Source organism: Bos javanicus, chromosome 18 (assembly GCF_032452875.1).
Source record: "Bos javanicus breed banteng chromosome 18, ARS-OSU_banteng_1.0, whole genome shotgun sequence".
NCBI lineage: Eukaryota > Metazoa > Chordata > Mammalia > Artiodactyla > Bovidae > Bos > Bos javanicus.
The window spans coordinates 46,306,950-46,326,910 of NC_083885.1; the positions used below are offsets into that span (position 1 = coordinate 46,306,950).

General features: G+C 53.1%; 1 protein-coding gene across 3 annotated transcripts; it reads right to left on the reverse strand.

The window, feature by feature from the left end:
• Positions 1-280: 280 nt before the first annotated feature.
• On the reverse strand, positions 281-13,172 carry DMKN (dermokine). Of its 3 annotated transcripts, XM_061388008.1 has the most exons (19): positions 12,564-13,171; positions 12,104-12,295; positions 11,939-11,992; positions 11,623-11,667; positions 11,019-11,249; positions 10,307-10,342; positions 10,107-10,169; positions 9,876-9,914; positions 7,856-7,906; positions 7,656-7,703; positions 7,337-7,384; positions 5,127-5,183; positions 4,741-4,788; positions 2,930-2,977; positions 2,544-2,585; positions 2,146-2,217; positions 1,365-1,388; positions 1,209-1,256; positions 281-589 (listed from the first exon to the last, which is right to left on the reverse strand). In XM_061388008.1, exons 1-18 carry the CDS (start codon positions 12,963-12,965, stop codon positions 1,209-1,211), a joined length of 1,548 nt encoding a protein of 515 aa, XP_061243992.1. In that variant the 5' UTR covers positions 12,966-13,171; the 3' UTR covers positions 281-589. The 3 variants fall into 3 exon arrangements, with proteins under 3 accessions (XP_061243992.1, XP_061243994.1, XP_061243993.1); XM_061388010.1 differs by lacking the exon at positions 12,104-12,295 and having other exon boundaries at positions 12,564-13,172; XM_061388009.1 differs by lacking the exon at positions 2,544-2,585 and having other exon boundaries at positions 12,564-13,170.
• Positions 13,173-19,961: the final 6,789 nt, after the last annotated feature.

The window sequence follows — 19,961 nt, forward strand, 5'->3', positions numbered from 1 at the left end:
GCAGGAGATGTGGGTTCGATCCCTGGGTGGGGAAGATCCCCTGGAGGAGGGCATGGCAACCCACTCCAGTATTCTTGCCTGGAGAATTCCATGGACAGAGGAGCCTGGTGGGCTACAGTCCATAGAGTCACAAAGAGTTGGATCCGACTGAGTGACTGAGCGCACTCAGGAAGAAGGTGAGTTACTCGCCCCAAACCCGTCTTCCCTCCTCCCTGACCCAGACCATCAGTGTTGGTGGTTATTATTAAACCATTATTAAAGAATAAAATCTGCCAAAGTATTAGGGATACAAGATTCCTGTTTTATTTCCACAGAGAAACTAAAGTAGGACGCTCCTTCTGAATTTTCGTCACGGTGACTTCAGGTCACAAAATGGAGCTGGTGAAGAAACAGCTGGGGTACCCACTGAGACTGGTGGTCAAGGAGACATCACCACAGTGTGTGGGGGGAGACAAGGGACAGGCAGGCAGGACCCCAAGCTAGAAAAGGCAGGTGTTGGCGCTCAGACCAAGAGCTGGGGCCCGGGCACAGTCTGGTCCCTTGACAACCCATGTTTCTCAGGGCCTCAGTCACGGTCGGAAGTGCTTGTCTAGAAGAAGAGAACAGAGAAAAGGGTAGAACACCAGCCACTCCCAGATCTGTTGAAACCAGGCGTTCTCTCATCTCCCCCAGCTGCTGCACGCACAGTTCCCTCGTGTCCTGCGCATGCCACCTGCGGTCTCCTCTCTCTCTCCTCCCTAAAACAAGTATTACCCCTCCCACAGCCCCCTCCCCCTTCCACACACAATTCCTATCCTGTTCCCACTCCTTACTCTAGTGTTCGTTCCTGTCCTTGCCTGGCCCCATGAAGTACTCAGAGGGTGCATTCCCAGTGTTCTAGGTCATTTTAAAAAAACTCTTCCAAGTATTTATTTTAACTGAAGTATATTCTTCTTTTAATTTTTAAAAACATTTTTTGGCCAAGCCATGCGGGAATCTTAGTTCCCCAACCAGGGATCAAACCCACACCCCCTGCATTGGAAGCTCAGAGTCTTAACCCCTGGACAACCAGGGAAGTTCCTGGTCACTTTCTTATGAGTCTTTCTCCACACACCACACTTGGGTGTCTCCTCCTCCTTAATACCTTTAGCATGTTCTTCTAGAACAAAGGGAATGCCCAGCCCCCAGCCCTGACCCCAGGAGACTGTGCCTCAGCTCCTGATACTCACCTACCAAAACTTCACCCACTGCAGCAGGCCAGGGTATGTCCGGGAAGCCTGTGGGGCAAGGAGAAGGTCTGAATGGACAGCGCATCGTCCCCCATGCACCCTCTGGCCTCAGACCCCTTCTCTCGAGAGCCAAATTTTCTCTGGCCCAGAACTTACCGAGGAAGAAACCGTGACTCCCCCCTGTAAAGAGAAGATCAGATGAGGTGAGGTGAGGGCCTCCATGACTGCTCTGTATCAGCCATGTCCTCAGGGCTCAGGAGGGGCCGGTGGCCCCAGCATGTTCAGACCAGAGTCATCCCAGAGATCCTTTGGTCTGACGGCAGCCTTTCGGCCACAGCCAGTTTCTCATCCTGCGTGCATTTTACCCAAGATGATACTGAACGTGGTCCCTGAGCGTGCACTGACCAAGGGGAGTGAGAAGAGGAAAGTTAGGTCTCCCTCTGCCTGCCCGGGGAATGAGCAAAGTGGATACCCACAGGAGTATTAACTGCAGCTTCACCTCCTTTCAATCAGCAGGCAGTTTCTGATCTCTCAGAAGTCCCAGAGAGCAGGGGCTTTATTATTCCAAGAGATGGAGGGAAATACTGGCAGTTCGTTTGTTTGTTAACCAGCCGAATTAGTATTCAGCATATTCCTTTACTGAATTTATAAAATTGTTTCTTTGAGCCTGAATAAAGCAAAATCCTCACTTTTCTTTCCTGTTACTTCCTTTATGAAAAGCTTTCATTTTCCCACCAACCAAGAGTTTCTGGGCCAGCCTCCTCTCCCCCAGAAAGGTCAGCAGTTAGAGATAGAGAGCAGATTTGCCGTGGGTCCTGTAATTTTTGAGAAGGCTTATGTTCCTCACTGAGAGGATCCCAGTTTTCTCCATGGCATGCGATGTAGTCACGGTTCCCCTGTAAACTCTTCTGAGTGGGTGGGCAGTTGCAAGTCTTACCTTAGCGGGTGTCTTGGCTGGGTACTGCCCGCCAAGGGCTGCAGGAGGTCCCTGCTGGTTGTAATTGTAGTTCTGTGGAAGGAAACAGTGGGGGGCGTGGGTGGGTAGGGGGACAGGAGAGACGGGATGAAGGCATTTTACCCCCAACCCCCTGCTCTGGCTGGACCTTTCTCCAAGCCCGTGCCTCCTCCCCTCCTCACGTCATGTGTTTGCTTCTGTAGCATCTCCTTAGCCACACCCACGCCTTCACCTCACTTCACCTCCCAGCCCAGATGGCCTGGCCTCCCTTGTCCTTCTCTGCCTCTCCCAGCATCTCAGGTGTCACTGAGGAGGTGGGCAGAGGAGACCAAGGAAAGAAGGGAAGTCTGAATCAGGTGGTCAGGTGGCAATTAGCTCACCTTAGCAGTCCCAGCTACTGCGTCTTGCCATCCTGTGCCAGGCTGAGAAAATGATAGAACCAGGCGTGAGGAGGGAGAATTTCAGATGGGCCAGACCAAGAGCCAGGTGGGCTTCCCAGGTGGCGCTAGTGGTAAAGAACCTGCCTGCCAATGCAGGAGACATAAGAGAGGTGGGTTCGATCCCTGGGTCAGGAAGATCCCCTGGAGGAGGGCATATCAATCTACTCCAGTGTTCCTGCCTGGAGAATCCCATGGACACAGGAGCCTGGTGGGCTGCAGTCCATAGGGTCACAAAAGTTGGACACAACTGAAGTGACTTAGCATGCACAAGAGCCAGGCGGGAAGGGGCCATGGGCCTTCTAGGGCATTCTGAGGGAGGGACTCACCTGGCCAGCCCCACCTGCCCTCTTCTGAAGTGATGGCAAGTCCTCGCCCTGGAAGGAAGAGGGAGTCAGAACAAGGGCAGCCTCATGGTCCTTCAGGCCTTGCCGGACTCTCACCACCCAGGCTCTGCCCTCCTTCTGGAGGCCAGCATCCCACCCGGCCCACCCACCCCTCTCGGGGTCCGTGATAGGTGCTGCCTATGGTGAAGGCGGCGGGCCGGGAGGAAACTGATGGCCCAGATAGATAGAGGACAGGTTGCCACACTCAGTGGGCAACGAGGAGGAGAGAACAGGTTTGGCAGCCCCACCATCACCCAGGCACCTGCAGTACTGGCCTGAGCCAGAATAACAAGTGAGGGAACCTATGCAAGCTCCCAGGGCGGAGCCCCTGCGTCAGCCCCACCCATCTTCAGCCTGCAACACACCCTGCTCCCCTCATAGGCCTGGTGATCCCTCTTCCCAAATGCTGTTCTCTACGGGGTCTTTGGAAGGCCCGGCTGCTTCCCACGGAGGCCAAGTCAAAGGAGAGAGAGGCAAAGGAGAAATGCAGGAAAGCAGACAGAGCCCTTAAGAAGCACTGCAGGGACTTCCCTCGTGGTCCAGTGGCTAAGACTCTGCACTCCCAATGCAGGGGCCCCAGCTTCGATCCCTGATCAGGGAACTAAGATCCCACATGGCTCAACTAAGGGTCCCCATGCCAGAACAAAGATCAAAGGTCCTGCATGCCGCAACTAAGACCCAGCACAGCCAAGGAAATGAGTAAATATTTTTTAAAAAGAAGAAGCACTGCAGATGTGCAGGCCACGTCCCCTCCTCTGATCAAGGCAAGGGGAAATCTTGCCTGTCTCTTTCTCAGGCTCAGGATCTTCTCCCCAAATCTGGCTCAACACTCCACCTTATCCATACCTGCCATTGACTTCTTTTTCGTTCTTTCTGTCACTAACTTCTAACCCCACTACTAGCCCCAAAAACGTGGACACAAACTGGAGGACCTCAGGCCTCCACAGGCATTTTTTGGCTTGGTCCACATGTGTAAATTCAACTAGTTGTGAACAGTTGAAAGCCCTAGCTTTTCTAGAAAAAATCAAGACAACGTGTCCCCATCTGTCCAGCCTCACGTGCCCACGTGGACAAGGGAGCCGGCGGCCCTGGCCTCAGTGCCCAAGAGTCCTGATTCCCAAAGGCCACTAGCCCCATGAAACCCAAGTGTGGCCTTCAACAGGACGCTAAGGCCCTGCCCGTCCTTCCCAGAACTCAGATAACCAGACCCCACCACCCCAGCACCTGCCTGCACGCGACCTTGACCCTCCCTCCTCCTCCTCCCCCGATAGATACTACCTTCCCGCTGCCCTTCAGCTTTCCTCCTGAGTGACCCCGTTCCAGCCCTGAGAGTTGAGCTCAGCCCCAGGCCCCTCCATCTCCCCCACCCCGTGACCCCTGCCCCCTGCTCCCCCTGCAGTACCCACCCAGCTGTGGCTCCCCCCGAGCCAGGCCACACACAGCAGGAGCAACAGCAGAGATGAGACAGTGGCCGACTTCATGATCTCCCGCCTGTGGAGCCCTTGACTCGCGACCTCGGCTTTTATTCCCGGGAGGACCTCCCACCCAGCTCCTCCATGACTCACAGCTTCCCTCTCCCACCCCACCTCCACTGGGCATGCACACAAGGAGGAAAGAAGGGACTGAGGGAGGCACCTTCCCTCAGCAGGGAGGAAGCAGAACCGAATCTCCATGCAGCTGCCCAGGGGCCCCGAACCCCGTGTCCCCAGAGCTGAGCGTCCTGACCCCTAAACCGGGGGTTCTACAGCCCTTACCTCAGTAATGACTTTCCAGTTCAAGAAAGGAGTGTTGTGTTTGAAATCCTGAAGGAAGAAGGAAAGATGAATGGGCCACAGGGAAAGAGGATTCAGAGGGTGGAGTGTGGCAGCCTGTTGTGAAAGTTTCAAGATCACGTGCAAGAACGGGTTTTGGTGCCTGGGTGTAGTTTGGGGTTAGATGAAGATAATCCTCCAGGAGACTGAGGGTGTTACATTGCTGATGGTACTGGTGATAAGACTTGGGGGAGATGATGCATCTCAGAAGTGGGAAGAGGGGGAATTTTGTGACAGGTAGACTGAGGGGTAGCTGCCTTGACGGAGGGAGGGAAGAGGGACAGGATCACCAGGATTCCCAGTTCTTCAAAGAGTGAGAGTTCTCCTACCTCCCAAAGCCGCCTGAAGTAGAGGAGGGCACGAGTGCTGGGGGGTGGGGCTTGGCCCTGTGGATGGAAGTGGGGAGCGAGCCGGTGAGCAAGGCGCCTGTCCCCAACCCACCCTCACCTGCACCCTGCTCCTGCTTCCCTCAGCCTCCAGAATTCACTGTGACTGAGGTCTGGGGGTAGCTGGTGCCTCTAGGGACACCAGAATACTGTTTTGGGGGACAGGGAGAGGGAGGCTTAGCCACGCCTCCGTCACCCCCACAGCACACGACAGCTTTCTTCTCTAGCCAAGTTCCACCCCCTCCACCCCCAGCCTCAGGGAGAACACAACCTCAGGTCCTGCCCCCTGGACCTTTCCACCTTACTACCTGCCCACCTCCCAGAGATGTGGAGCCGAAGTACCCCCTTCCAACCACCCCGCCCCCTCCCCATCCCCCAGAACAACAGTGGAGACGTTAAGAAAGGAGCAGAGACCAGGAATGTGGGATAGCTGAGATTTATTTTGGAGCAAGCGTTGAGGTTAGTAGGGAGATAGTGGTGTTTAAAGAATGGGTCAGGGTGGGGGCTCCCCTCCATCTGGTAGCTCCGTGTCTGGAAGTCATGGGGTGCGAAAGCTCCTCTGGTCCTGGGCAAAGAAAGAAGTTCCAAGGGGGAGCTCAAAGACTAGGGATTCGGTGAGCAGTGGACTAAGGCAGGGGTAGATGGGACCTCCGCATCAGAAATCTACAGGGACCTTTGCGCCCACGGCTGTCATCCAGTCAAGTCCAGCTCTTGGGCTTGGAAACCCCCATACCTGCCAGGAACATGTGGTCCCCTGTCCTCACTCCTCATCTGGCTGAGTCCTGGCTCCCTCATTGCCCCTCCCCCTACCATGAAGGAGGTGGATCTCTCCCTCCTCTTCTCTGCCCATCTTTTGTGTCCTGTCCCTTTCCTGGGAGATCTGCTCCTGGGGGAGCCACCCCCAGTGAATCCTGCCTGGCAGCGAGCACTCCCTTTACTGCCCCCCTAGATGTGCAAAAACGTTTGACCCCCTGGGAAGTATCTGTGCATGCCCTGGTTCTCCCATTAAATTCTTAAGTGCCCATGCTCACAGGCTTGAGCATGGTCCACGGCAAGGAGTCTTGCCCTTACCAGAGACCATTCTCTATGAAATAGAAAAGTCTGTTTTGTTCATTTCGTCCCTCCAAGCCAGGACTCTGCTGTGTAGCCGGGAGCTTCTGCAACTTCCATCTTTCAGTCCCCATCTTATTCCCAGAGGGTGACGTTCCTGAGATGGGGACTGCCTCTCTGTCTCCCCACAGACCATCTCCCTCCCCCATGAGTTTTGGAGGGCAAGAATCCTAGTCTGCATTCTTTTACTTGAAGGGTCAGGAACTCTAGTTTCTCCAATCTGGTGGCTAGTAGGACTGGGATGGGCAGGGGGCGTCTGACCGCTGGAGAGCAAGCCCCAGTGGCAAGAGGCAGCTGCTTCTCAGCTCTGGGCTCTCACAGGCCATAGAAAGAGGAGCCCAGTGTTGCCGTATTGTTCTTTGAAAATGAATCAAACAAAAGGATCAGTGGACCACCGATTGCAGCTTCTGCCTTTGGTATTTGAATCATTTATTTGTCCTTCACCCCCCATTCCAGTCCACCCCCTCTGCTCTGGAGATACATCTGCTATTCTGGTGTCAGACCAGCCCGACCAGGGCTTCCCCTGCAAGAGCAAGGAGTAGGCAGGGAAGAAGGACAAGGGGGTTCTGGACTCCGAGCATCTCCTAAGATTACGTATGTGCAGGGCCCAGACTGATGCCTGGAGTGTTCATTCCCTTTTCCTTTCTCTCTTGACATCAATCCTCAGGTGAACTTTAGCTTCCCGTGATGATTCAGTCCATGCCCTGCCTCTCTCTGCCTCTGCTCCCTCCCTGGTTCCTGGGAATTAGGTCTACTTACTCTCTAGGGAAACTGAGGTTCAGGACTGTTCAGGTCTACATGTTGAGAGGTGAAAGAAACCTGCTCCCTCCTTATCCCCCACTCCCAACTGTTTTGAAATTCTCCCTCTCTTTTCAGGTCTCTGCTGTCCTTCCTCCTCGTTTTTATCTTTTCTTTTTAAATGGCAGAAATGTCTTCTTAATGACCATCATCACTGTTCCCTAGCTCACCTAGCTAGAGTTTAGCTTTCTTCTCTACATCCCTCTCTTAAAAAGATCAGAATGACACGGCCTTCCAGCCCTTACCTTGTTTAAGGCATCCCAGTTAATGAAGCCCAGCTTGGATTTAAAATTCTGCAGGAAAAAAAAAAAAGAAGAAGAATGGCCAAATTGGACATAGTGTGATTGACTCAGGGCCTCAGGACAAGAGAGGTCAAGGGCCACTGCTGACAATCATTTTATTGGGTTGGCCAGAAGTTTGTTCGGGTTTTCCCAAAGATGGTATGGAAAAACTGGAACGAACATTTTGGCCAACCCAATAGCCCAAAGACTTCAGCCTGTGGGACCAAGAGACACAGGTTTGGTTTCCAAAAAAGAGTGAGCAGAGCACTCGTGCTGAACTCACCTTCCAGAAAGTGTCGAAGTTGAAGGGCTCAGAAGATGTCTGAGAGTTCTAAGGGACCAATGAGAAACAGAAGGAGAGTAAGAACCCACTCTGTGGGCTGGAGGCAGGGGTGGGAGGCACGGGTGTCGGGGGGTGGGGAGGGCAGGCAGGGGTGCTTGACACCACGGTCCCGACCCAAGAGGAGTGATGTTCTCACTCACCAAGGTGTTGATTCCACTGACAGCTTCGCCTTCTCCACTGGAGCCCTGCCCCTGGGTGGGGAAAAGGGGACTGATGATGTTCAAGGCTCCATGCATCCTGTCATGCATGGCGCCTATCACCTCTCTCTTCTCAGCCTTTGTACTGTGTACTCTCTGTCAAGCCATCCACCCCACTTCTTTCCACAGCACTTAAGAGCCGCCACCTCCAGAAAGCCTTCCTGGACTGACTTGCTGCTTGCTCTCCAGACTAACCCTACCCAGTCCCTTGAATCAAATCCATATTCTTTCTTCCCCCCATTCCTTGCTCTCCAAACACCACTAGTAGCCAACATGTAGTCCCACTGTGCACGGGGCACTGTGCCTCTTTCCACCACTTTCCCATGTGGAAACAGCTTTGCTTTACAGAAGGAAACTGAAGCAGAGAACTGTCCAGCAGCTTTTCTCAGCTCCTGTCTCCGTGTTAGACTCCAGTGCCAGGACTCTGAACCACCTTGGTGTGATTACGATGCAGAAAGCTCTGCAGTAACTGATGGGGGTCAACAAGTTAGCTTCGCTGTCCCTGTTTGACACAAGAGGAAGCCCAGGCTCAGCGAGGTCAACTGACTTGCCTGGAGACACACAGATGACAGGAGATACTGCTGGTGTTCAAACCTCCATCTTTTAACCCAAAATTCACTGCCTTTCCACTTGTCAATTCTGTCTTCTTACATTTGGTTTTAAAAAATATCCCCTTGGGACTTCCCCTGCGGCCCAAAAGACTCCTCCTTGCAATGCAGGGGGTGCAGGTTTGATCCCTGGTCAGGGAACTAAGGGGTTTCCCAGGTGGCGCTAGTGGTAAAGAACCCGCTTGCCAATGCAGGAGACATAAAGGACATGGGTTCAACTCCTGGGTCAGGAAGATCCCCTGGAGGAGGGTATGGCAACCCACTCCAGTATTCTTGCCTGGAGAATCCCCATGGGCAGAGGAGCCTGGTGGGCTACAGTCCATAGAACCGAAAAGAGTTGGACACGACTAAAGCAACTTAACATGCATGCACGGGGAACTAAGATCCCACTGTGGGGCAAGTCCAAAAAGTAAATAAAGAAAAGAAAATAAATATCCCCTTGATGACAGAGGATGCGATGGTTGGATGGCATCACCGACTCGATAGACATGAGTTTGAGTGGACTCCGGGAGTTGGTGGACAGGAGGCCTGGCGTGCTGCAGTCCATGGGGTCACAAAGAGTTGGACACAACTGAGCGACTGAACTGAACTGACTGATTATTCTGTTATTTTTGTCTGTTTTTCCACCTCACTACGTATTTAAGATTTTGGTGTGCAAAAAGAAAACTAAAAATAGAATTACAAACTGGGAGGTTTCTTAAAACCTGCCTACCCATAAAAGGTTAGTGTCCCTGACATGTGAGGAGCTCTTCACAGAGCCTTCTCGCTGTAGTGCCCTCCTCCCCACTGGGCATGCTCCTCGTCCTCTCACATAGGCTAGCAGCCTCGGCAGGACGCTTGTTGGAAACCAGAGTCTCAGCCGCACCCCAGTCCTGCTGAATCAGAATCTGCATTTTCACAAGACCTCTGGGCGCTGCCTGTGGACCTTAGCGCAACACCTCCTCTGTCAACTCAGCAGGTGCTGACAGAGAGCCAGATTTCCAGGATAACTAGGAGGGAAAGGTACGCTTTCAAAATGAGTTTCAAAACTCATCACCGAATTCTGTTCACTGGTCAGGTATAGGACATTTGAAACAATCCTGTTTCTAAAAGGACTGGTTTTCGTTCCATTGTTCACAGCCCCAGTCTGTGGTCTAACGTGAGATAGATCATGTAAGGACCTACAATTAATTATTACTTGGGAGCTAATTAGTCTTTTGAGGAGCACGCCCATGGTTTCCTCCCCCTGGATTGTAAATTCCCCACAGACAGGGTCGAGACAGAGGCTCGCATTAGGAGAGGGGTGAGAGGAGCTGCAGTGAGGAGGGAGCACCACTGCAAGGATGAACTGCAGTTGCTGCGGGTTCAGCTCTCACCTGACCCCCAGATCCCCCGGACACGTGCGGGTTGTCACACTGTGGGAGAGACAAAGAGAAGACTCTTGGTCCCCACCCAGACACCTAGTCCAGCCCTGCAGACTGCAGCCTTCGCACCCCAAGGCTGGCCTGGGTCCATCACCCTGTCAGCATCCGCCCTCGTTCCCTGTGGGGACTGAGGGAGCTGTCCTCTCCCACCATTGCCCACCTTCCATGCCTCTTCACACTCACCTCGGGTTTGTTTCTGACACCACTTCCAACTCTGCTCCCCGAGGAGGGGCTGGGATTGTATCCCTACAAGGGAGAGCAAGAGTCCGTGTGGGGGCTTCAAAGGACTTGGAAGGGCCCAGAGTTCCCGAAGTAGGGATTGTCCCCATCCCCTCACCCTCTCCTGGAACCTAGAGAGGAGAAGGGACCCCTAGAATCCTTACCTGGGAGGAGCCACCATGATCAGAATTTCTAGTGTCCTAGATGGAGGGAAAGCAGGTGGTACAGAGAGCAGTAAGTTATGGCAGCTTACAGCACCTGGCTTGTTCTTGCCTGAGACCTTTCCCAGAACCCCAAAAAAGCCAGCTGTGCCCCCTCTCTGCAGGCCCCCTGGTTGGAGCTCCACCCTCATCCAGCTCCCAGGTCATGGTCCCCGACTGACCCTCTCATCCCTCCTGTGGGGACATTATTATTAGCATCTACACCGAAGTTCTGTAATTGTCCTTAAGTCTCCACATGTGGTCCTGTCCCCGTCCTCCTGGGAGCTTCCCAAATAAGTGTCATGTTTCCCTGGGCCCACCTCTCTGGCTCCATCCACCACCCCAGCTCTGGTCAGATTCATCAAGTAGACATGCCTGCAGGAGCAGAGGTTAGACAGGAGACAGCATCCCCCATCACCAAGTGGATGGCAAGGGGCTAGGGTAAACGCAGTAAACTAATTCCAGTAAATTCTTCTGGAATTAGAGGGCACGTGTCAGTGGCACCGCCTGGTGGGGCTTGAAGGTGGGCAACATGAGCTGGGGGGCCTGGGATGACAACTCCATTGACGCCAGCTACCCTGGGGCGGGCAGCTTTCAGGAAGACCCTGGAGTGAGTGTCCTCAGCAGGGACCACCAGGGGCCCCATCTCTGCCTTCAACAAAAGAGTAGAACATACCGAGCTGGACCCGGAGCTGCCGCTGCTGCCTGCATTGCTGCCTCCACCGTTACTGCTGCCGCCGCCATTGCTGCCGCCGCCATTGCTGCCGCCGCCATTGCTGCCTCCACTGTTACTGCTGCCGCCGCCATTGCTGCTTCCACTGTTACTGCTGGTGCTTCCATTGCTGCCGCCATTGCTGCCGCCACTGCTGCCGCCACCATTAGTGCTGGAGCCACTGCTGCTGCTTCCCTGAGGAGCAGGAAGAGACCAGCGTCAGTCACTAAAGTCCTGTCCGACTCGGTGCGACCCCAAGGACTGTAGCCCGCCAAGCTCCTCTGTCCATGGGATTCTCCAGGCAAGAAGACTGGAGTGAATAGCCATTGCCTTCTCCAGGGGATCTTCCCCACCCAGGGATCCAACCCTGATCTCCCTCATTGCAGGCAGATTCTTTACCATCTGAGCCAAGAGACCAGAATGAGGTCTAAAGATGAGAACACCAAGGGAGAAGGCTTTCCTCCCTCTCCCTCCTCCCTCAGGAATATTTCCCGCCCAGTGTGAGCTGAGTAGAGTTTCTCTGTCTCCTCCCCGTGCAAAAATGCTTCAGGTTGCCCCGTCCTCTTACCCCAGAGTTGCCAGAGCTTCCACCTGAGCCAGGGGGGGTGGTGCACTGTGGAGGGAAGGGGACGGGTGGGGTTCCAGCCGAAGCTGTTCCCCGGGGCCAGGCTGTCCTGCATCTTCGGCTTGGCTTCCTGTCCCGGTGCCTCTCTCCCCGCAAGCCTAGCTCACTCTTCTCATCCTAGTCCCCACACCCGTCTCTCCCCAACTAGTCTGTTTCTTCCTTCCATCCCTCCCCTGCCCATCTTTCTCTCCGCTGTGTCTCTCCCAGTTTCTATCACATGCATCCAGACACCTCTGCCTCTCCAGGCTATTCCTCTTACTTCTGTATTTCTGTTGTTGTTGCTTCTCACTGAACCAGGTTTGGGCGAGGTTCCCTGCAGGAAGGGTGAGATGAGCTTGGGATCAGGAAGGACACGGGGGAGGCGCCAAGAGTGTGGGCTTGAGGGCACGGAGGGGGCAAGCATCAGGGTTGATGGTTACTTTACCTGAGAGTTGGCCCCCAAGTTGAATGCCCCTCTGTGGCCTCCCTGGCCCCAGGAGCCTCCCTGAGCATTAGCTCCAAAGCTTCCACCTGAGCCTCCAGAGAACACCTGGTCCTGGGTGTCCCCTGGGCCTCCAGAGCTGCCCTGAGAGCCAGGAATGCCATGGCCTCCGGATGGAGGCTGCCCATTGGTTCCCTGAAAGAATGACATGGCTGTACTGAGTGTGTGTGACCTCCTCACTCTGGGGTGGAGGAGAGCGGGCCGAGCAACTCAGAGAGAGAGGAACCGGAGCAGGACACAGGGGCAGGCAGGTGGAGAGAGACCCAGGGCAGTGGAGGAGGGAGGCCTGACGTGGAAGGATCGCCATCGATGAGGAGGCATCCCTCCTTTCAGCTGCTTCCCGGGATCCTCAGCCCAACTGCCCATAGCCTCCCATTTCCGCAGCGGCCTTCCAGCTACTCACCCAAGCTCCGTTGCTGCCGGGCGTCCCCTGCCAGGACTTGTGGGCAGGGTCCCCTCCGTGTCCGATGATATTCTCAGCCTGTCTGTCGGCCTCACTCCCAGTGTTTTTAAGAGCGTGGCTCGCTTCCTTAAGCTTGTGGGCAAGAGCATCCCCCAAGTGGGGGTCCCTGGCCTCCCTGATTCCCAAGCCCTCTGTCTTTCCAGTACCTTGGCCAATGGCCTTCTCGATTCCGTGGATGGCAGCTTCTCCCAGCACTTCTCCCAAGGCCTCTCCCACCCCGTGTCCAATGGCTTCCCCAACTTCTTCTCTGGTGTTCTCCTCTCCACTCTGCAGCGGGCTAGCCTCCCCACTGCCCAGGAGCAGGAACAGCAGGAGGCAGGCCAGAGACCCCTTTAGCTTCATCTCTGCCTCACTTCCTCTCCCTGAGTGTCTTCTTTCCACCCAGGTTCCCTTTCAGGCCCTGTCGCTTCCCTGATGTCTGCCGGCCCTCCTCCCTTCTCTCCTTCCTTCTGGCTTCTTGTTCACCCTCCCTCTGGGTCTGCAGCCTGCTCTCTCCCTCCCCAAATGCCCTTGTCTTCCCAAAGTCCTCCTCCACGCCGCTACTCCTTATAGTGTAGCTTGGGAGAAGGTGGCAGGGCTGGGCGGTTCAGGGTCCCTCCCCACAGTGACTCAGATCCAACTACCCGATAGGGTAATGAGCTGTAATTGTGAGTCTGAGTGTCTGTGTTGAAACAGAGAGGGAGTCTGTGCATCAGGGAGGGAGGGAGAAATGGGATGAGTTCGGTGCCAAAGTGTTCTGATTTCCCAACTCCAGGAATTTGGGGCGCGGGGTGGGGGTGGGGGCATCTGGGGAGCTAGGCTGGTGGTGCCTCCTAAAGGTGATGGGGTGGAGGGGACTTAGGAGGGAGGAATCAGACAGGATGTCAACAGAGGGAGCGAGGGTAAGGAGCCCAGTGGAACAGGACCCATCCTAGGTGTAAGCCAGCCTGGATCCAGGGCACCACGATGGGTGCAGGTGACCTTCGCCAGCCTTCATCTCTCCCATCTCTCTTGCCTCCCATACTGCCACCTACAGGTGAGAGCCTGACACTGCCGTGCCTTCCAGCCACAGAGCCTGGGACCCCAGGCAGCAGTCAGGGAAGGAAGTGGCCGTGACCCTCAGAGTGGTCATCAGGGCGTGTCAGTTAGCATCTGGGCTGAGAAAGCTGGGTGTGGAGCAGGGGAGCTGGGCGGGCCGGCCACCCCCAGGGAACGAGTGGGAGGGAAAGACCTAGGGAGGGTGCAGCTGACCCAGGCACCTATCCTGTTTACCAGGCCTGACCCAGGCACCTATCCTGTTTGCCAGGCCTGGAGGGGGCATGTGTGTGAGCTCACAGCCTGCTGTGAGGGCTGGGACTACACCAGCTCACCCCACCCCGCCCCTAGCTGCTCCCCAACAAGCCAGAACAGCACTGGCGAGGGAGGAGGGGTCAGCACAGTGGTCCTCTCCCCTGGGCCCAGCTCAGTATGCAGAACTCGAGCATCCTCCAGAGGGCTCATGGCTCGCTGCTCAGCAAGTGTGGCCGCTTCTCCCACTCCCATGAACCCCAGGTCCTCCCATTTGGCACTGCCTGTATTGCTGGGACTCATCGCCCAGTTAGGAGGGGCCAGTTTCCATCTGCCTTTCTCAATGTCTCTCAATCAGTCTCTCTCCACCCCAGCACCCGCACCCCAACTTGTAACATCCATCACCTCTCACAATGTAAACACTGCCTGTCCTCCGCTGCTCCTTCCTACTTCCCTATTTTTCCATCGCTGACTCTTTAATGATAATAATAGTGGCAATGGTAATACAATAGTAATCGTCATCATCTTTGTAGCTGCAGTTGATCTGTGCCCAGCACTGGACTAAGCACTTTAAGGCTCAGACAGCCCTGGAAGAATCGGTCTTATTATTACCCCCATTTAGGGACAGAGAACTTGGTGCTCAGAGAGGATATAGTGGTGGGCTGCCGTCTATGGGGTCGCACAGAGTCGGACACGACTGAAGCGACTTAGCAGCAGCAGCAGCAGCAGCAGCAGTGGCAAAGCCCAGCCCAGGCTGGCTCGCTCCTGAGCCTGGTTCCCAGCGCACTCTGTCTTCTTGGTGCCTGAGACCCTCTCCTGGTTTTCAGAACCTTCATTCTTCTCTGGGTAGAATTGGTTTGCGTTTTGCTCCGGGGCCATGTGAGGGGCAGAGAGCATAAATCTGAGGCCTCCGGGGTTAGTGATGGACACCCCACACCCCCCGGGACTCGCTGCTCCCCACCCACACAGGACCTCAGGGAAGGAGGTGGCACACATGCTCGGCAACTCCAAGACTCCTTCCCACACTTCCCTCATGGGACATCCTCACCATGGCATAGAGCTGCCCTGTTCCTTCTTTCTTCTTTCTCTCTCCTTCTTGGAGCCAGCTTACCTTCTTAAGTATATTTTAAGAGAATACTTTATATCACTAAGTAGAAAGCCAGGATCACTGGCCCATAAACAAAAAGTACAAAAAAGCAAAGTGAGAAGCAAGCAATTGTATCACATTATAGCTGGCTGCAGTTCCTGTATCCTCTTTGTTTTAAAAAATAAAGATTAGCACATCTGAGAGAGGTGTTCTGAGCCCACAAGCACAGAAATGGAATCTCCTTCTTCACCTAATCGAAAGTTTCTTAAACATTTTAAGAAAACAGTTAAGTTCCTCACTTTTTGATTCAGACTTATTCAAAGCCATGTTCACAAGCCATCTAAATTCTCCCATGCCACCATTTATACCTTCTTGAAAAATACTGCCCTCAGACATCTGTGGACCTGAGGGGTCACTTCAAATCAGTCTGAAGGCGTGTTTATTAAATACCTGTTGTGTATTTAATAAACAGAAGACTAGGTGCTTTCACATGAATGATCTCATTTAGTCCTCACTATAATCTCGAGAGATAGATATTATTCCCATTTTACAGATGAGGTAACTGAGGTCGTGAGCTGTTTAACACACATACAAAATCATATACAAGATCATGGCAAAATGGAGCTGTCAGAATCACCTAAATCTGTCTGACTCCAAACAGCCTTTTCTCCTACAGCTCCGTGCCTCTTCTCTTCTTTTATGCATAACAGTATCCACAAATCTGATATGCCCAGACCCTCTGATTTCAGCTTTTCTCTCTAATTCACTACTTCATTCATTCAACAAGTGTTTACTGAGTGCTTACTCTGTGTCATGCCTATTCTAGGCATGGAGTACAGCATGGAACAAGATCATGAAAATCTCCCTCCTTGGGGAGCTCACATTCACTAAGGGGAGATTGGACAATGAACATATCAGGTGATGAAGAGTCTTAAAAAGAAAGATACAAGGGGGTGAGGAAATAGACAAGACGGAGTTTGGGGTTTGCTTTAGTTTTGGGTTTTTTGTTTTCTTGGCTGTGCCTCCTGGCTGGCAGGATCTTAGTTCCCCAACCAGGGATTGAACCCAGGTCACAGCAGTGAAAGCGCAGAGTCCTAACCATTGGACCACCAGGGAACCCCCTCATAGTGTTTTAAATAGCGTGGTCAGGAAAGGGCTCTGTAAGATGTGATCTATGACCCAAGACTGAAAAGAAGTGAGAGTGAGCCATGAGAATATCTGGAGCCCGGAGATTCCAAGCAGAGAAACAGGGCAAAGGCCCTGAGACGGGAGCCTGCTTATTCTGTTTGAAGACCATTGTGGCTTGTGCAGAGGGGAAATGCGAGCAGTTGAAGTCAGACACAACTAGGCCAGATTGTGGAACTTTGGGGACTGTGGTGAGGACTTTGACTGCTAATGAGGTAGAACCAGCCAAGGGCTGGGAATCAAGGAGGGTTGTGCTAATGAGGTAGAACCAGCCAAGGGCTGGGAACCAAAGAAGGTTGTGACCTGATTCAGATGTTTAACTAACAACAGACGGGGGTGGGGGTGGGCCTGAGGTGTACAGAGGCCAGGGAGGAAGCTTCGGGGGGAGGCCGAAATCAAGGATGGATCAGGCATGGGGCTCAGGGCTCGGTGGCATCTCTGCTCCCCTCTCCGGGGTCCTGGGCCTCAGACTGGCAGCTGCTGGCTCACCTCATCCTTTCCTGGAGCCCATGCTCAAATCCTGACTTGATTACTTACTGCAAAAGGTGTAGATACAAGGATGACACAAGGTAACACACAAAGCAAAGAGCTTAGCACGGTGCCTGGCACATAAGAACACTCGAAATATGTTCTTGCTAGTGTCAGACACATCACTGATGTTGGAATACTTTCCTGGCAGTTGTTTAATTTTGAGACACATACACAGGCACGCAAGTACCCCCTGAATGGGCCAAAGGCAGAAATTTAATTTTAAAGAGGACTTATTTGGGGAATTCCCTAGCAGTCCCGTGGTTAGGACTCCCCACTTCCACTGCGGGGGTGACAGGTTCAATCCCTGGTCTGGGAACTAAGATCCGTAAGCAATGTGCTTCCCACTCCCCTACCCCCGACAAGAAACAACTTGGTATGGGAACTTATTTGGAAGTAGCCCTCCCCCAACCCAGGGTCACAAGGAAGCCCGCCGCTGCCCCTCGAGCAGAGATGTGCAGGAAAGTGCTCGGGTTGAGGAGCCAGCCATCACTGCCTACTAGCTGGGTGGCCTCCATCAACTCTGTCCCTTCTCTGAGCCTTGGCTTCATCATCTCTAAGGGGGTGATCATGGGACCCGCCTCAGGGGAGGTTATGAGGGTGACTGAATCATGTCTGTAAGTGCTTAGTCTAAAGTGAACACCCAGTAAGTGCTGGTGGTGACGGTCCCACCCAGCCTCCTCTCCCTGTTCTTCCACAGCCTCGGCAACTGGCCTCCTCTCTTTCTGACTCCCTCGCCTGACTGCCTGTCTGGCCCAGCTTCGGGCTTCCTGCTTATACATCCCAGGTCTGCTCCAGCTGGTAGCCTCCTCTCTACTAGTTGCCAGACACCTGTGCCCGGCCTCAACCCCTCTTCCAGAAACTCTTAGTCTAGGAGAAATGGATATGAAACAGGTAAGGAGATAATTGCAGGCTTCCCAGGTGGCTCAGTGGGTAAAGAATCTGCCTGCAATGCAGAAAACATGGGTTCGATCCCTGGGTTGGGAAGATCCCCTGAAGGAGGGCATGGCAACCCACTCCAGTATTCTTGCCTGGAGAATCCCATGGACAGAGGAACCGGGTGGGCTACAGTCCATTTGGTCACAAAGCGTTGGACACGACTGAAGTGACTGAGCATGCACACACACACACAAGTATATAATTACAGTTTGTCACAACACCTTGAAGACCAGGATCAGTGCACTATGGGAGCAGAGATAGCCCTTTGTTCAAACCGGGGAGTCAGGAAAGGACAGATAGGCAGGGCAAACGTCCCTAGCAGAGGAAGCAGAGCTCGCCAGGCATCGAGGAAGGACTGAGCCATGCCTCTTGTAACCTTCAGATCTGGCTCAACCCTCCTCTTCCAGAAGCCTCCCAGGACTGACCCCCAGCATTATCCTATATCTCTTTGTCACCTTCAGGAACCCCATTCAAGCCAACCTAGCAAGAAAATGGAGGCAAATAGAATCAATGAAAGCTTTTACTTTCTGAAAGAATGATTCCCCACTCGGAAGGGATTCTTCCAGACCAAATGAAAGGACGTTCAACACAGAGTAGACTCTCTGTTCCCACATGTGTAGGAAACACGCGGCATTGAGTTGGGCAAAAAGTTCATTTGGTTAGTGAACAGTTGTTCAATAAAGTTCTTGTGAAAATGGAAAATATGTGTTTTATTGTTACTTAAAACCAAACGAACTTTTTGGCCAACCCAATAAGAATGAATGCTTCTGTTTATTGAAATGCCAGAAACAAAGCTCTGGGATTTACTTTGAAAAGCATTGAAAATGTATCAGTATACCCAAGCAGAAGGATCAGGGGAGGGGACGGTTAGGGAGTTTGGGATGGACATGTACACACTGCTATATTTAAAATGTATAACCAACAAGGACCTACTGTATAGCAATAAAAGAAAAAGTATCAGTACATGGCTAGACGGTTTGGTGTGTGTTGAGTGGAAATGTGATAAAGCAAGCATAGTCATATGTTCATGGTGGAATCCAAGTGGTGAGTATGCAGGTATCCACTGTAAAATTCTTTCATTTTTGCAATAAGATACTGCCAGGGGAAAAAAGGAGCAGATATTGTTTAAGTAGGGACTTCCCTAGTGGTCCAGGGGTTGGGACTCTGAGCTTCAACTGCTGGGGGCCTGGGTTCTATCTGTGGTTGCGGAGGCAGTGAGGCAAAAAATAAATAAATAATAAAATAAAATAGTGGTATTCTACAAACAAGGAAAAACACAGAGAATATGAAGTGCCCAGAACATTGCCTTTACTGTGCATATCAGGCCCCTCCCCTCCCTGGTGTGTTCTAAATTTAATCTTTATTGATACATCACTTCGTGTTTGTTTTCAAATTCTGTTTGTGCTTAGTCACTCAGTGGTGTCCAGCTCTTTGCGACCCCATGGACTGCAGCCCGCCAGGCTCCTCCATCCATGGGATTCTCCAGGCAAGAGTACTGGAATGGGTTGCCATTTCCTCCTCCAGGAGATCTTCCCGACCCAGGGATCGAACCCACATCTCCCGTGTCTCCTGCTTTGCAGGCAGATTCTTTACCTGCTGAGCCACTGGGGAAGCCTTCCCGGGAAGCCTTCCCAGGAAGCCTTTAAATTCCCCAAGGGCAAAAACACTGTCTCTATTTCTGGTCCCACGGTTGATAGAATTTTGGAGCTGGAAGCCATGTTTGTAGTCCTCTCTTGCAGATCCCCGCCCTCCTTTATATGAGAGGAAGTGGTGGCCCCTGGAGGGGAAGGACATGGCCCACAGGCACCTGGTCTCCCAGCACTCCACCCATGCTAGGTGAGTAGTCTACAGACTTTATAGGTAACTGGGCAAGGTCAGGTTCTGGAAATAGACAGGCCTGCTACTTTCTCACAGGTTACCCCAGGCAAGTGGCCTGGCCCCTTGGAGCCTCACCTTCCTCCTCCACACAGTGTAGATCACATCCTTTGGGTTGTAGGAAGCTTAAAGGGCTGTAGAGTATCTTTCATATGGTACCCGGAAGCTACTGCATGCTCAGTATAGAGTAGTTGCTAGCATCGTTGCTCTGGGCTTTGAGCCATCCACAGATCTGAAAACGGGGCCTCGTGTGTCACCATTCCTCTCATAAAGAGGCCTCCCTCCTGTCCTTCCCCCTGAGCCCTTTGTGGTCCCACCGGAGAGAAGACCTCGCACGTGTGCCTCCTTCCTCTCTCCTTATTCACTGAGTCCCCTCCCTACTGATACTAAACAACAAAAGAGGACTTCCCTGGTGGTACAGTGGATAAGAATCTGCCTGCCAATGCAGGGGATACAGG

What these genes read in the sequence shown, in the direction of transcription:
- DMKN (XM_061388008.1), bottom strand. Translation starts at nt 12,965, where the DNA reads ATGAAGCTAAAGGGGTCTCTGGCCTGCCTCCTGCTGTTCCTGCTCCTG. An exon ending in ATCATGGTGGCTCCTCCCAG is followed by an intron (nt 10,170 to 10,306) that starts GTAAGGATTCTA and finishes TCTCCCTTGTAG; the next exon opens with GGATACAATCCCAGCCCCTC. An exon ending in GAGTCACGGTTTCTTCCTCG is followed by an intron (nt 1,257 to 1,364) that starts GTAAGTTCTGGG and finishes CTTGCCCCACAG; the next exon opens with GCTTCCCGGACATACCCTGG.